The sequence below is a fragment of the Octodon degus genome, unplaced genomic scaffold (assembly GCF_000260255.1).
Source record: "Octodon degus isolate 3935 unplaced genomic scaffold, OctDeg1.0 scaffold00196, whole genome shotgun sequence".
NCBI classification, from domain to species: Eukaryota; Metazoa; Chordata; class Mammalia; order Rodentia; family Octodontidae; genus Octodon; species Octodon degus.
Window position 1 is genome coordinate 3432287 of NW_004524772.1, and position 16450 is coordinate 3448736.

General features: G+C 34.8%; 1 protein-coding gene across 2 annotated transcripts in view; it reads right to left on the reverse strand.

Moving 5' to 3' along the window:
• Positions 1 to 10335: 10335 nt before the first annotated feature.
• Ndst3 (N-deacetylase and N-sulfotransferase 3) overlaps positions 10336 to 16450 on the reverse strand; it is a 191109-nt gene continuing 184994 nt past the window's right edge. For both annotated transcript variants that reach the window (XM_004644255.2, XM_012517591.1), the window contains 2 exons: positions 12664 to 12766; positions 10336 to 10608 (listed from right to left, as the gene is read on the reverse strand). In XM_004644255.2, the coding sequence (XP_004644312.1) occupies positions 10489 to 10608; positions 12664 to 12766 (223 nt within the window). In that variant the 3' untranslated portion in view covers positions 10336 to 10488. The remainder of the gene's footprint in view (positions 10609 to 12663; positions 12767 to 16450) is intronic.

A 16450-nucleotide genomic window follows, 5' to 3' on the forward strand; every position in this document is an offset into this window, starting at 1 on the left:
CCATTGTTGGGCAAAGTACATGAAGGTGGTTGCTGCCTTACAGAGTTTTAAATGGGAAGTTGAACACAGCTTTCTCACTGTTTGATCTTCAGTCATATAGTGAACTTTTCATCTTTTTTATTTTTAGGTTTCAGCTTAACAGCAATGAGGTAGAGAAAAAAATCAAATCTTGTTTGTGTAGTGTTCCTTTATTTCTGCCCAAGAAACTTTCAGTGTAGATGTAGAATGGGAGGTGGTAGAGGAAAGGTACAACTATAATCTGATTTTCTGCTTATCTTTTTCTGATGTGATTCATGTCTGTAGAGACTTCATTTACTGGTTTAACTTTCTGAATAACAAGTAGTATCTGATGCTAAAGTCAGGTGATACATCTCTTGTATCTGTACTCTTTTCATGAGAATGAACACTATTGGTTCTGAATATTTAGAAATGTTTTTATGATGAATTATTGCTATGTTGTTATAAAGGTAACTTATGTACTTAAAAAATAAGTCAAATACTTGTCACTTATCCAATACTCTAGAGCCACTTATCAAAAGTGACCCACTTTTGCCATTTCTGTTGAAATTCCACTAATTATCTTTTCCAGTTTGTCATAGACAGACAGCTAAGTTAGATAGAAACTGTAGTGGTTGATTGGCTGTGTCAACTTGAGAAATTTAGAAGCTTAACTAAAATTGGCTGAGCAATTCCACACCATACAATGTGTGGAGGCTCCACCCTTGGGTAGTTCATCAGTTGAAGGGCATAAAAGGTAAATGAAGAAGGACAGAGGGTTCCATTTCCTCAAAGGAGCTCCAGTCTTCTGGATGCTGTCTCCTAGCTCTAGTGCAGACTCTTGGATTCCACCTTGGATCCTTCAGCCTTCTCATGTGGACTCATTAGCCTCCTGTCACAGACCCATCAATCTTATGATATGGACTTGCATGGAACACTGCAGTGAGGGACTTGGACTGAATACTTAAAAGTCTCCAGTTTGAAGAGGGTGTCTCATCTGAGTCTGTGGCTGACTGTTGTAAGCCAATCTTGTAATTTCTTATACATTTTTACACCTTGTTTTATAGCTGTTTCTCTAGTAAAACCCTGACTGATATGGAAATATTATAGGCAGATAGGGGTAGGACCTTGAAGGAGTCAGTGCAGAAGACAAGATACCTTGCAACTGTGGGGGAGACAGGCACTTCTGCCTAGAGCCAGACCTCATGGCAAAAGATAAATCAAGTGCACCCATATAATTCCCACTTCATGCCCACTTGCAATTTCCCACATTTCTGCACCTTGGACTGGCCTCACCTTGTGGTTTTGCTTTATAAAAATCCCTAGAAAATACCAGTGTCATTGACAACCCATTTGGGACCCTTTCTGTCTCCTTCTTAGACCCTTTTCTTTCCCCTAATAAATATAGTCTGCTCTTTACCTCTGTTGTTAATAAAATTCATTCTTTGATTTTAGAGGACAGGAACTCATACCAGACATTTAACAGGTTGGGCATTCCTTTCCTCTAAATCAAGTTAAAGTACTTTTTTGCCGTAAGTTTTTGATTTATTAACTTAAACAAAGTCCTCCCCCATGGAGATACATTTCCATCACTTGTTTTCTATTCTGAGACAGGCTGTTCTCATGCTTTAGATCCTTTTTCTAGTAGCACTGCTTCTCACCCTCTTCCTAGTTTTTGAGTACATATTGTTATTTTTATATCTTATTTTAGCTTTGTTTGTGGCTTTAAATGTTATACCAAAATAGCAGTTTCTGCTAGACTTAACATAGCCAAGAGCAGATCAGAGTGAGTGTTTTACAGTGGTAGACACTTGAAAGTAGTGGGAGAAAGAGGTTGAGCTAATGTGGCCCAATTTCTGCTTCCAGTTTTACCACTTAGAAAATCTATTATTTTTCAATGTTGCACAGTAGGTAGGAAAGAGAGCCAGTCAAATGTTAATAGCTAATGTACTTCCACATAATAATATAAAACAGGGAGAAATAGTAAACTTTCCAGTCATCACAATTTACTTCCACTGACAGATAGAAAAACTGAGGCCCCCAAAGTGACCTACCAATGTAAAAGTGAAGAGCAGATATTAGAATGTAGTGCATTCTATCTCTGATATCCTAACTGTATTTCAGAGATCCCTGCAATTGAGAATAAAAACAGTAGACTCTTCAAGATCATTATAGCTGGAAGTAAGAATTTATCAATTGTATATATTTTACAAGTTTTTAAATAACAGTCATTAATTTTTTTAAAAATTTAATTTATTCATTTGTATGAGAACAAAGCTTTATTTTTGGTAGTATATTTGTCTTATGGACTTAAATGTTTTGTTTACTTTCAAGGTTTTAAATTAAGTTCTTAATCATGTTCTAGCTCCCTAAGAGTATTAATGAATTTGATGCCACAATTACTTCAAGAATAAACAACTACTGACCTGTATCTTTTGCAAGAAATTCCTCATAAAAATAACCCATTTGTAATGAAAAATACTACTCATGGAATGATAGAAACAAGACTAAATTGACTCTCAGGAGCATATGGGCAAGACTTTAATGGGGCTTTAGCTCTACAAGAAGAGGGAACTGTACTGGTTGAAAGAGAAACCAGCTGCCCTGCCACCGGAAGAAGGGGAAGCCTTTTTATTGAATTTCTGGGATGGGCTAAGTCTAGTATTTTTTTTTTTTTTATTACAAATGAGTTATTTTTATAAGGAATTTCTTGTGAAAGATACATGTTAGTAGTTGTTTATTCTTGAAGGCATTGTGGCACCAATTAGTCTGACTTTTATAGTACAGTGGTCTTGTAGTCAATCTGGTCCTTATGATACCACTGTTGAAAATTGGAAGTGGAAGAGTAAAGAAAAAGAAAACAAATGCAGGCTATTGTTTTTAATAGTTTAAATATGAATTGCCCCACAGACTCATGTGTTGAGGCTTGATCTCCACTTAGTGAGCAACGTTTCAAGGTGTTACCTAGAGAGCTGACTGGATCACAAGAGCACTAAGTATGCACCAAGCCATTGATGGGTTCTCGGCTGAATGTGTTATAAGGAGGTGGGACCTACTTAGAAGTGTGATACTCAAGGCATGCCTTTGAGAAGTTCCTCCTTTCCCTGACCCTTTCTTCTTTGTGTCTGCCTCTCTTTCTTTTTCTTTCTGCTTCCTGGCCACCTTGAGGTGATCAGCTGTCTTCCACCATGGCCTTCTGTTTTGCCTTGGAGCTTGGTGACTATGGACTGAAACCTCTGAAACTTTTAATCAAAAGAAACCATTTCCCCCATGAAGTTGTTTATGTCAGATATTTTGTCCCAGAGATGAAGAAAGGAGGGGATACATCATTTTTAAGGGACTGAAAGGCTTATGTAGATTTATGTAAAATTTATTACAGATTCTGTATGTTATGCAAGTGTCTCACATTTTATTCCATTTAATTCAGTTTTCTGTATGGTAAGATATGGGCAGCTATATTCTTAACACTGTCTTGGAGACTTTATACTAGGCGCATTTGAGGTGTAATTTTTTATTTTTTATTTTTTATTTTTGGCTTCCTAGAGAAGAGTTTTACGTAAATGTAGCTAATTTTATGTCAGTTTGGGTAATAGGATTCCTAGGTAGCTGCTTAAATGTTATTTCTGAATGTGGTTGTGAGGGCACTTCTGAAGAAGGTTAGACTTCATGTGTCAGTGGGCAGTGTTCAATCTCGTGAAGGACTGAATGGAACATAAAAGGTAGAAGATTGAATGAGCTCTGCCTGGCTGTTGGAGATAGGACACTGATCAGTTCTCAGTGCTCTTTGTTCTCGGACTTTCAAACTCAGAGTAGCATCTTTATCTTTGGCTCCCTGACTCCTACTCAAAAAAAAAATTAAAAAAAAATTTTTTTGGTATGGAGTATTGAACCCAGAGTCTTCACACCAATCTAAATATTGAGTACCCCCTCCATTTTTTTTGAGTTACGATATTGCTAAATTATTAAGTTGCTCAAGTTGAGTTAGAACTTGTGACCCTCCTGTCTCACCTTCCTAGAATGCTAAGATTACAGGCATGTGACACCATAGCTTCTGGTTCTCAGGATTTTAAAATGCACTAATGACTTTCCTGAGACACCAGCTTGCACAAAGCAGACCATGGTACCTTACCTTTAAAATCATGTGAAAAAAAATATGACTTTACTCTCTGTCTTTTTTGGTACTATGTATATTTCTGTGGAGAACTTTAATATAAGAAATGAGATATTTAGCTTGAATTAGCAATTTCTAACTTAGTGGCATTATTAAAGATTTTGCCTTTTATGAGAGATGTTCCAAAGGCTATTGTTGACAGTGATATAGAGAAGAAAAACTCCCAACGTGAAAGCTACCTGGGATGGGTTTGTTCTCTAAAATCAAAGAATGAATTTTAGGAACAATGGTGATTAAGAGCAGAATGTATTTGGTGGGGGAAACACAGTTTCTATTTGAGAAGTTTAAAAGGGGCCGGGGAGATAGCTCAGTAGAATAAGCTCTTGCCTGGCAAGCTCAGGGTCCTGAGTTCAATCCCTGGTACCAAAAAACCCACACAAACAAACAAAAACCCTGAGAAGTCTAGAAGGAGAACAGAGTGAGTTGCCAAGAAACTTGCCTTTTCTAGGGATTTTTATAGAGCAAATCCATGAGGTGGGGTGTGTCCAAAGTGGGAAACATGGGGATTTACTAAGTAGGTATAAGGTGGGACAGAACTATGGTCAACCAGTAAGGTTACTAGCATAATTGCTCAGGTAAAATTGATTAAATCAGGATCAAATGGGGAAGCATGTCACATATCAAGGGGGCATGAGTATAGAACAGGGGCTTATCCTATAGAGTGTTGGGTTTGTGATATTTCCTGGATTTTTCATGGTGATTGATACCTATTTAGAATACCAGTCTCTGGTATGTGAGTGCATTTGTTTAATCTTTTGTCTTGAGGTCTGGCCCACAATGAAAGTGTCTGTATCTCCCACAGTTGCAAGATGTATCTTGTCTTCCATACTGGCTCTTTAGAGGGCCTGGTCCTGACACACTGCCTATATTTCTATTTAATCCAGCTACCTACAATAGGAAGCTTGTTTCATTTTCAGTAACATCAATATTTGTCTTCATAACTTTTCAGAATAAATGGAGAAATGTTACCTAAAGATTAATGCAAGAAAGAATAAAGGATTTAATATATGTTATGGTCTGTGTTTAGTTGTTCCCCTAAAGCCTCATTCAGTCATAGGGTGGGGACTTCTAGAGTTTGAGACTAACTCACAATCCACTGAGATTATGGGCCTTAGTACTGCTGGGATTATGGGTGTGAGTGCTACACAACCAGCCTGGGGTGGATATCCTGAATGTAACACAAGTGAGACGGAGAGACAGACTTCCTCTCTGTTTCCATGGTTGCTGCTACTCTTCCATTTTGCTCTCTTGCTCTTTGCTGCTGCCATGAACTAATGCTCTGTGCCATGTGCCCCTCTGCCTTGGAGCCAGCCTAGTATGGATTGAAACCTCCAGTAACTGTGAGCTGAGTAAACCTTTCCTTCCTGCATTTTGGTTTCTGGGTATTTGTCCCAGCAATGAGAGAATACTAAGATAGTATAATAATAAATAAGCAAATATTTGATTCTGTAACTTTTGCTAAATCTTTTATTGTGCCGAAAACTCTTATGAATAAAAACTGGAGACATTAAATGGCAAGAAATAGTAGTAGCAATGTATGGGAAGAAGTGAGACCTTAATTCTGTTAGGTATCCTTGGCTACAGGTGAAGAGGCTTGTACAAAGTACATTCTAGATTTTCTTGGGAATAGAATCCATGTCACACTGTATATCTCAAGAGAAATAGTATTGATAAAGTATCTCTGATTTACTATGAGAGGTTGGATCATAGGCTTACCGATGCTGAAAATCCAGTGATCTACTGTTCAACAGCTGGAGATTGGGTGAAGGCAGTGATATATGACAGACACTGAGCCTGAAGTCCCAAGATCAAAGGAAGACACAGCTATTAATTCTAACCTCATAGAGCTGAGATAAATGTCCCAGGGCAGACAGTCAGGCAGAACAGAAAAGAAGCATTGCTTTTCCTTCCACCTTTCCCTCTATTTAGACCCAGTGAGTTGGGTGATGAGTGCCCCCACTGGGCATGTACTTCACTGAGTCCACTAATTCAAATACCAGTGTCATCCAGAAACACCTTCTCAGACAGGCCCAAAAATAATATTTAATCTGGCCCAGTCAAACTGACATAAAATTCACCATTACTCTGTCATCCGCCTTCATTTTGCAAGGACAAATTCACGACTATGAAATTTTGTCAACTTTTGTATAAAATAAATGAAAAGATGAACATTCCACGGTAGCCCAGAAATAATACTTAAAGGGTCTTTCACCATGACTGCTATTATATAACTGTTGCTTGGAGATGACTGTGTGTGTGTGTGTGTGTGTGTGTGTGTGTGTGTGTAAGGAGGTTGGGGACACAGACAGGAAGAAAGGAACAGCTGTGTTATGCATGCTTATCAAGCAGAGCTATCTTCAGCAAAATAGAACTTAGAGTATAATTTGAAATCAAAGAAACACTTTCATACCAAACTGTTTGACCAGTTTAGTGCCTTCTTACTAGTTAGTCATTTCTTAGGATTTAAAATATATTTCCTGAAAAGTTTAGGGCTGACATCTCTGGAAAGTATCAGAATATGTCACTGTAACACACTAAGATTGATGGATTGGCTTACTTGTCACTGGTTGATCCTGTAGTAGATAGAACAAAAGATGGAATTTTGGAAAGAAAACTGATAGCAAGACATATTTTAGATAGGAGCAATGTGTGAGGGACACAAGCCTATGGGAAACTTGCTTTATGAACAAAGACAAGATGGGTTGCAGCATAAGAAAATTTGGTGTCAATGAAGGAAAGACTTGGAATATGGAAAAGAAAGTTTGTGGAGACTTAACTCCCTTTTTTTTGAAAGTTCAATTTATTTATTTATTTTATGTATTTGGTTGTTGCATGGTCTCACTACACAGCTGGGACTCATGGTGACCTTCTTGTTTTCAGCTTTCTAAGAGCTGGGATTATAGGCATGTGCAACTATGCCCAGACTGTGGCCTGGCTCAGCACACCCTAGGGCTGAGGCTTGCACAGCGTGTTGTGCTGGGGGTCAAACTGTGGCCCCTGGGCTTTGTCTAAGCAGGTGCTTTAGACCACTGAGCTACCTCACCAACCCTCCTTCCTTCTTTTGGTAGAAATTATTTCCTAGATTTTTATAAAGAGAGTTAACAACTTTTTTTTTAAAAATGTATTTGGTACAGGGTCTCACTATGCAGCTCAGACTTGTAGTGATCCTCCTGTTTTCAGCCTTCCCAGTACTGGGATCACAGGAGTGTGCCACCATTTCTGGTCTTGGTGGCTGGCTCAGTGCACTTGGGGACTGGGCCAGCATGGCATGTGGTGCTGGGGATGGACCTGGGTCCTTGTGCTTGCCTACATAGTCCTTAGTCCATTGAGCTGTCTCGCCAGCCTGGATAGTCAACAACTTTTAAGGTTCTAAAATATGCCCCATTTGTGGGGAAGAATATTGGGAAGAGTATTGGGAAGTAGAAACTATAAACATACAAGTTTTCAAGCCTATTAAGCAAAAAATATGTGATTCTCTAATTTTCTTGTTCTAGGGCTCCACAGATACAGGTACTGCTTTTATCTGTTAGAACTAAACAATAAAACAAAGCAAAACAAACCCCCCAAACAACATCTAACTTTAGAGAATTCTTTGGAAGTTTAAATGAAGTAAAAATCTTACTTGTTTCCTAATTGGAAGCTTTTCATCCATCTCTCCACTTAAAATTGTATTTGTGGTATCTATTTTCTGTAATAACTTTTCACTTCCCCAAGGCAAAACAATCAAATATCTCCTTATTACCTAAAATTAATAGGCCCAAAATCTTCATTTTCTTATCAGAGTTTATTGTTGTACATATGAGGTACCATGCCACCATCAGAATTATATCCAGATATGTTCTTTTAAAAAACTCAGAGAGAAAATCTTTCCAGTAATTTTCATTCAATGTGAATGACAAGAATAACTATAAACATCGAAATAACCATTTCATTTCTTCCTGAGGAAGTTTCATATTTTAAGCAATGAAAAAGGGAGTACTATACAAAGCTAGTTTTAAGTCACGCTATTTCTCATTCTTTTCTCAGGTGTGTTTTGTTACTTTCAGAATAATATAATAGTCAGGTGAAGTATAGTGTAAAAAGTATGCATGATGTCTAGAATTTTATGCTGTCTCCAACACATATTAAGCGGTCAAAGATCCTTTCACAGCTTTTGTTGCTTTTCTAAGCACTAAACATGAACTTGTGAATGAGTAAATTTTGGTACTGTCTTTTTCTCTATTCATTATATAAACACTGAGTATGTTTTTAACATTTATTTTAGGGAATGAGCACAATGAATTCAATTTAACTACACAAAGGAAAGCCATCAGCAGTTTTACTTAGAAGCTCAAATGTATATCTCACCTTTAAGCATATGTGGATCAATTTTTATTTCCCTTTTTCCTGTATCAGTGGAAACCCTGCTTCGTGTAGGTAACTGCTGGGGTCTATCATCACGCTATCTGACCTTTGCAGAATCAGACATGTTTTCTTTAATTAATGGAGATGAACGACTCTCCTAGTATGTTTGGTCTGTGCTGTCTCAGAAGAGACTGTAGTAAGCATGAAGAAGGTTGTCTATTACATTTACCCAAATGATTTTGATTTAGGTTTTTATCCAGGGGTTAAAATTTTTCTTCTCAATTCTTTGTGACATTTTATTTTAAATTAATGTATTCTTTGGGTACATAAAACCTTAAAAATTAATTATAGTGTACACTAAAGCATTTATAGTAAGTAGATATGACAGCATGTCTTCTAATTAGTAAATAACACACAGTTTAATTTCACATGTTATGATGACAATGGAAATATTTAGCTATAGCTTTTCCTTATGTATCCTTTTTCCTAACCAGACCTTTACTACTATATTATAAATGCTAAGTAACAATAGTATGGAATTTATTTTGTATTTAAATTTTATGCACATGTAAAGTACATTTAAAAATTAAATAGTAACAGAAAATATGCCTTATTTTCTTTTTGAATACATTATTAGTCATATATATCATTTAAAATATAAGTGTACATGTATTTTAAGAACCATGTTTTGCTAATTTTTATACTTCTTGCATTTAATTTAGTAGATAACTGGGAAATTTAACTTAATTGTCTTCCATGAGAGTGACGTATGAAATATTTTCAAAATATGGGAATTTATCCTGTCTATTTTCACTACTTTGTATCAAAAGCATCAGCTCAAATGTTGGAAAACAAATCATATATTAATTTTTTGTTATAAACCTATACTTTGTACAATTTTATTTTGAACATAGGAGAAAATGTGGTTTTTCAATAATTTAAGTGTGAATAGCCTAAATACATCACCTAGGGAAACTGTTCTTAGTTTTCACTTAACTTTTATTCTGGGGAACATAAAAAAGTCATCCATATTTAAAAATTGATTTCTTTCTGGTTATGATACATACTTCAGACTCCATGAATTCATTTTGGTAGAACCAGAGAGGTCTACTGCAATAGATTTATAGCTTACAAATGGGCAAACAATTCTCACTGGTATATCTTGAGATCCCTAACATTTCTCCTTTTTAGAAGATCGAATCAGTATACGTACATTATCATTTACTGTTTCGGTATACTCAGTGTGTTTCTATTTGCCATCTGAAAGGTTTACTCCATATATACATTTCAGTATAACAGTTACATTATGATGGAAGCTTTAGTCATTTTTACACAAATGTACTAGATTATTTATATATATGAAAAAATTACCATTTTAGCACTTATCTTTTTTGATACAGATAAAGCTCATATATGACTTTCTTGTCTCTGGTCTAACACAAATTATAATTTACATAGTTTTCTAAATACTTCTGTAAAGTTAAATGTTGGCAAGCATTTTTCATGAATGTTATGTTTTTGGAACTGTATGTTACATTGTGATGTTTATTTTGGTTCTTATTTTGTAGGAAACTTTATAAAATCAAAGAATAAGAAAACATACAGGCAAACGGTGGTCTAAAATGTACAGAGATGTAATCTTAGTTGATGTACAAAAGTGTAAATGTTACTATGAAATGGAACATTTTGCATTTGCGTTCATGTACGTTGATTGCTACTGACTTCCACACGAGTGCACCGTAAGCCACGGCGATCCCCCCGTCGGGCGTGGTTTATAAGGAAGGCCACAGGCCCCAAGGCTCACCACTGGTAGTTTTCTTTCCCTAGTCATCCACATGCCAGCACATGGAAGAAACTGTTCTTTTTCGTTCTTGGAGAGGTATATTTTTTGCCAGCCTTTTGGTAGCTCTGGAAGCTTTGGAAAAGGTGTATGTTATTACATGGAAGATAAATTTTTAATGAGTCTTTTCTCAGCGCTATCTCACTTTCTGAAGCTCCTGTCTCAGCCAGGATGGCAGAGGCTGCCCCAGTTTGTGCAGCAGCTTTGAGAGTTCCACGTTGTGATCTCTGTAGTAGCTTGACAGAAATGCTCTGCTCTGAAGGGGGCAGAAGAGAGGAAAGTACATTTTATTTTGTTTGTTGCAGTATATTTCATAGACTTTGATTATGTTTAAGTATCAAATATGCCAGATCAGCTGGGCATAATCATGGCTGCCTATAACCCTATTACTCAGGATGCTGAGGCTGAAGGGTTGCTGCAAGTTCTAGGCCAGCCTGGGCCACATAGTGGGTTCAAGGCCAGCTTGGATTACATAGTGAGACCCTGTCTCTAAAAAAAGAAAAAAGAAAAAGAAAACAAAATACTATCCTGAAAGTATCAAGTATCAATACACAGGCTTGGATTAAAATTGTATTAAAATTATTACAGAATTATATTAAAAGTGTATTAATCATGTAGCACATCTTATATACTTTGTTGACAGTCTTCAGACTTCGGAATTTTTCTCTCCTAGGAGGAGAGGTGAACAGTGTGGTGAGAATACTGCTTACTCCTCTCTGTCCCATATATTTGTGTTTCCATTTCCTCTGTGGAGCCTCTTCTACTTTTGTTTCTTTTCTGGCATTTTTTTTGCACAAAAATCAGCCACTTTAGCTCCTCAAATAAATGCAAGAGGTACTGCAAAATAACCTTGTTGAGAGATACAGCTGATATCCTGAAAAAATGTTTTTTCTTATCTGTGTATACTATCAAATTTTGTACTGTTTCTAAACATGTCTATCTTAGACATACAAGAAATATTTTCTTCAGTATCTTTCAAACAGTTTAGCTTTAATAAATACCTAGGGAAATGTTCTGAGATAAATATGATATTTTTTATATTGCTTTCTTGAAACGCTATCAAATTGCCCTTTCATTTCTTTTATTTTTATTTTTTTTCATTTCTTTTAATTCAGTAGAATTGTTTACATAATACTGTAAAGGTATATTTCAATAATTAAACAATACTGAAGTTTTCAAAACAAGAGAATCTTTCTCTTCCTCCTGCCTCCCATACAAAATTTAAATATGAGCATGTTCAACATGAACATGGTGAGCACTCTTTCCAAGGTATTTTGCTTTACCTTCTTCTAATAACTGACACCAGAAGCCTTTATGAGAATCAAATCTAAAGAAATAGGAAGCCCCAAACAGTATTTTTCAATTTTTGTAAGACTTAATGACCTACAGCACATGCGTTATTTTATTATTAGTCTAAACTTGCTGTCTTATCTCTATCAGACTTGGTACAACAAATGGTCCTCAAAATCTTGTTAGATTAAAAAATTCCTAATAAGTTTGTGTTACCTGATGATTCTTAGACTCGCTTCATATTGTCACTTAACATATTAAATATTATTGAAAAATCCTGAATATTTTTACTTCTGAGTTTTAAAATATTGTAATTTACTTATATTCTTATATCCAAGGTATATGTTAACTTGAGTGATTATTACATAAAAATATGAATAAAACTTGCTATTCATGAAATAAGCATTAAAGTCAAAATATAGTATATATCAAGTGAGAAAACTACAGCATGAAGGGTCATGTTGTGACCATTTGAAACAAAGCAAATATAAAGTGCTAAATCCTACAGTGCGTATGCTTCCATTCCTCAAAGCCTAAATTATCAGCTAGTATGTTAGCATTTGGGAAACATACACATTGTCTGAGTTTATTATCATATTAAAGCTCAAACTTAGTATATTATACTAGTAATTAATATTGTTACTCAAGCCACACAATAGTTCATAGTCACTTGACAATGAAAAAAATTAGAAAGTTTTTGGTCCTATTTCTAATATGTAATGTCTTTCCTTGGTTTCAGATAACATTTCTAGTGCTAAAATTTCTACGCAGATCTGATTTTTCTTTTGAAATGAGTATCTTTTTTTGTTCTTATCAAAAATGGCAAATTCCACAAATACCATGTATTCATATGTAATTGGAAAAATCAGTGCAAGAAACCTACACGTATATAACCTTAAATGTTACTTTTAATTTTTAGGAAAGCTGAATTTTTATTTCAATCATTTTTCTAAATAAATAGATAAGGTAGATGTTATTGGTGTTTTCTACATTTAGTTTATATTGCTAAAACTGTACTTACATCAGAATCCATCGGAGGGTATTTTCTTCCTTTACTCTTTCCAAGGCATTTTGTTTTACCTTCTTCTAATAACTGACACCAGAAGCCTTTATGAGAATCAAATCTAAAGAAATAGGAAATACCAAACAGTATTTTTCAGTGTTTGTAGGACTTAATAACCCATAGCATATGTGTTGTTATTTGATTATTAATCTAAAACCATGGAAACTGGAATTTTTATGGTATTCTTTTATGTAATATCTTTTGGTGTACTTCCAAATTCTAAGTCCATATGTCATATTTGTAAGTTTGCCAGATTCTTAATAGAAACTTTTAAGCAATAAATACCCTGTTAATAGAAATAATAAGGCTATGTCCTTTATCTGGAAGGAAAAAATCACAAATCTTAAACCAGTTCTTTTCCTTTATAGAGTTAAAAAGTGTCAAATTGATCTTAATCTGCATTTCTGGATTTAGATGTTATTTATATGACACAACTACAGAGTATTCAAGAGAAAGCTTTGGTGTGCCATGGAGTGCTTACTTTTTGGATTCTCTAGCTATGATCCATTTAATTTTAGAGCTAATTTTTGTTTTGGTAATAGCTCTGTATTAAAGTTGTAGAACCTATAAGTGCATTTTTCCCCCCTGCCATAGTTATAATAACAATAAAAATAGCATGTGAAATTTAAGTTTACCAAAATATTTCATAGAACTGTTTCTCACGTGAGCCTTCATTATAGCCCCTTAAGGACAGGGTGTGCAGAATTCTTATTTTATAGTACTTGTCATAGTGTCTGACTCTTTGAATATTCACTAAATAGTCATTCAATAAACAATGAAAAGGAAGAAAAAAATTTTTTGTGGTACTGGAGATCAAACTTGGGACCTTGCTCTTAATGGGCAGGCACTTATGCTGCTGAGCTATCCCCGGCTTGAAAAAATTTATTAAGATTTATTTTTCTTGGACTATATAATTTGTCCACATTAGAGTTGAGGCCTTCAGATTCTAGAGTTTTGGCCTTTTCTTCTCCATAGGTTTCTCGGTATGCTTTGTGTTGTTCACTGCAAACGAAAAAGTAATTTCTATGTTTAGATATAAAAGTAGCCAGCAATAACAATTCTTTTGTATTGTTTGTTTTACTCAGTGATTCTATTGTTATATCATCTTCTGCATTAGAAATAATTACCAGTTAGGGTCACTTTTTACTTTGGTCTTTAATTGATCATTATTTTTTCTTTTCTGTGTTTTAGGGAAGGGTCTACAGGGTGTTCAGTGTTTCCCTCCTAGATCAGACTTGTAGTGATTCTCTTGTTTACAGCCTCCCAAGAGCTGGGATTATAGGCATGTGCCACCACGCCCAGTCTCAATGGTTGTCTCAGGGTGCCTGGGGGTGGGGCCAGCTTGGCCGGGCCAGAGATTTAACCCCTGGCCCCTGGGCCTGCTTGCAGGCTCTTTAATTCACTGAGTTGTTTGGCTGGACCAATAATACTTTTTTGGACGCTACTTCCAATATTTTTCTTAAAATAATGATGTGAAAAATTTTGAAATTTTGAAGAAAAGCATATTTGTATTATGATAAAACCCTGAAATACATGAAGATAAAGTTGACCAAAAGTATGTGCACAGAAAACTGCAAAAACATTGTTAAAAGAAATTATAGAAGGCCTAAATGGAATGGAGCTATACTCTTTTCACAGATCAGAAGACTATTTTTAAAATGTCAAGTCTCTCCAGATTTATCTATAGAGTCAGTGTGATTGCAATTAAAATTCAGGGGAATCTTTTCTCTTTGTAAAAACTAAAAATGATTCAAATATATATGAAATGGCAAAGATTCTAGATAAGCTAAAGCAATTTGAAACAGTTAAAAAAAAGTTGGAGATCTCACAGTACATAATCTCATTTACTACAATGCCACAGCAATCAAGGTTGCATTAATAGGTCAATGGAATAAAGTAGAACTGAGAAATAGACTTATACATCTGTGTTATCTTATTCTCAAAAAGTAGGTGCCAAACTAATTCAATGAAAGAAAATTAGTCACTTAAACAAACTGCAATAGAGAGATTTTGTATCTACATGTAGTAAGTGAACATTGGTCCTCACATCAGACTATATATAAAAATTAATGCCAAATGGTTCCCTGACCTGAGCCTAAGAACTAACGCTACATAAATTATGGAAAAAGTACAGGTATGGTGCTGTGTACCAGAAATCCCAGTGCTTTGAGAGGCTGTGGCAGAAGGATCACAAGTTTGATCCCAACCTGTTGGCAACTTAGTGAGACACTCTACGAAAATAAAGCACAAAAAAATGGATGACAACCACTATGGACCCAATTCTCAGTACTACAACAAAAGAAAACGAAACAAACAATCAAAAAACAATTACAGAAGAAGGTACAGAGAAAATTTCATAAAAATGTATAATCTTAGATTAGGCAAAGTTTGTAAAATGAATAATAAAATGATAATTTTGATTTCATCAAAATTTAAAGTTTGTGCTCACTTCAGCAGCACATGTACTAAAATTTATTAATACAGAGGAGATTAACACAATTCCTACACAAAAGAAAACAGCCAACGAGGGAAAGTATATGTAAACTATTTATACAAAGGAAATTTCATTCAGAATATATAACTAAATATAAAAGATAATGGACTGGGGAGATTGCTCAGTAGAATAAGCACTTGCTTAGCAAGTACAAGGTCCTGAGTTCAATCCTCGGTACCACAAAAGAAAAAAAGTATATATAATAATGAATAAAAAATTGAGTAAAATATTGAAACAGAAAAAAATAAAAAGTGTGAACTATCAACAAACAAATGAAAATTTACTTGAGATCATTTGTCATCAGAAGAATGCAAAATATAAATTACAAGTGAAACAACACTTACTAGAATGGGTGGATTTAAACACCAATATCAAGAATTAGCAAAGGTGTGGAACAGATACAACTGTCATGCATTGTTAGTAGAAATGAAATCTATTATAACCACTTTGTAAAGCTTCTTTTAAATTTACATACATGATTATTATGTGACCCATTTCTAGGTATTTGGTTAAAGAAAATAAAAATATGTGTTCATGCAAAGATCTTTGTATAGATATTCATAAGAGCTTTGGTCATACTAGTGAAAACATAACAATGATCTTTCCATCAACTGATGAAAGATTATTCAACAATAAAAAGACACTTATTAATGTAATAGAACAAAGAATCTCAGAAGATCTAATCCAAATTATAGAAAATAGATGGCTTGATTACAGAGGACTGACTTAGAGAAAAAGCATGGGGAAACATCTGGATTAATGGAAATGTTCTATATCTTGCTTATGGTGGATACAACTGTAAACACTTGTTAAAATTCATTGAACTGTGTAATTGTAATGAATGATTTTTAAATTATCCATCACGACAACTTTATAATATGAATTTGTCCATATGACAGAGTGTATCAGAATCTGTAATGAAGCTAATCTTGTACAGTTCATAGCTATAGGCTTATTGTTTCCCTAGTGTAAGAAATTGAAAGAGTAAATAAAAATCTGAAAGGTACAACAGATACTGTGAAAGAGAAAGAAAATGTTCAAAGGGAAGGAATAACTGGCATGAAGGAAAGGAAAAAGAAAGAAAGGGAAAATATAGATGCATATACACAGGAAAGCTTGGATAACTGAACTGCTGTTTTCTGCTGGCCTATTGGAAGGAACAGTCAGCACTTAATTTTTTTATTTATTTATTTTTAAAAATTTTATTTCATTGATAAACAGATAGCAATGAGACAGTTTCAAATCAAATCG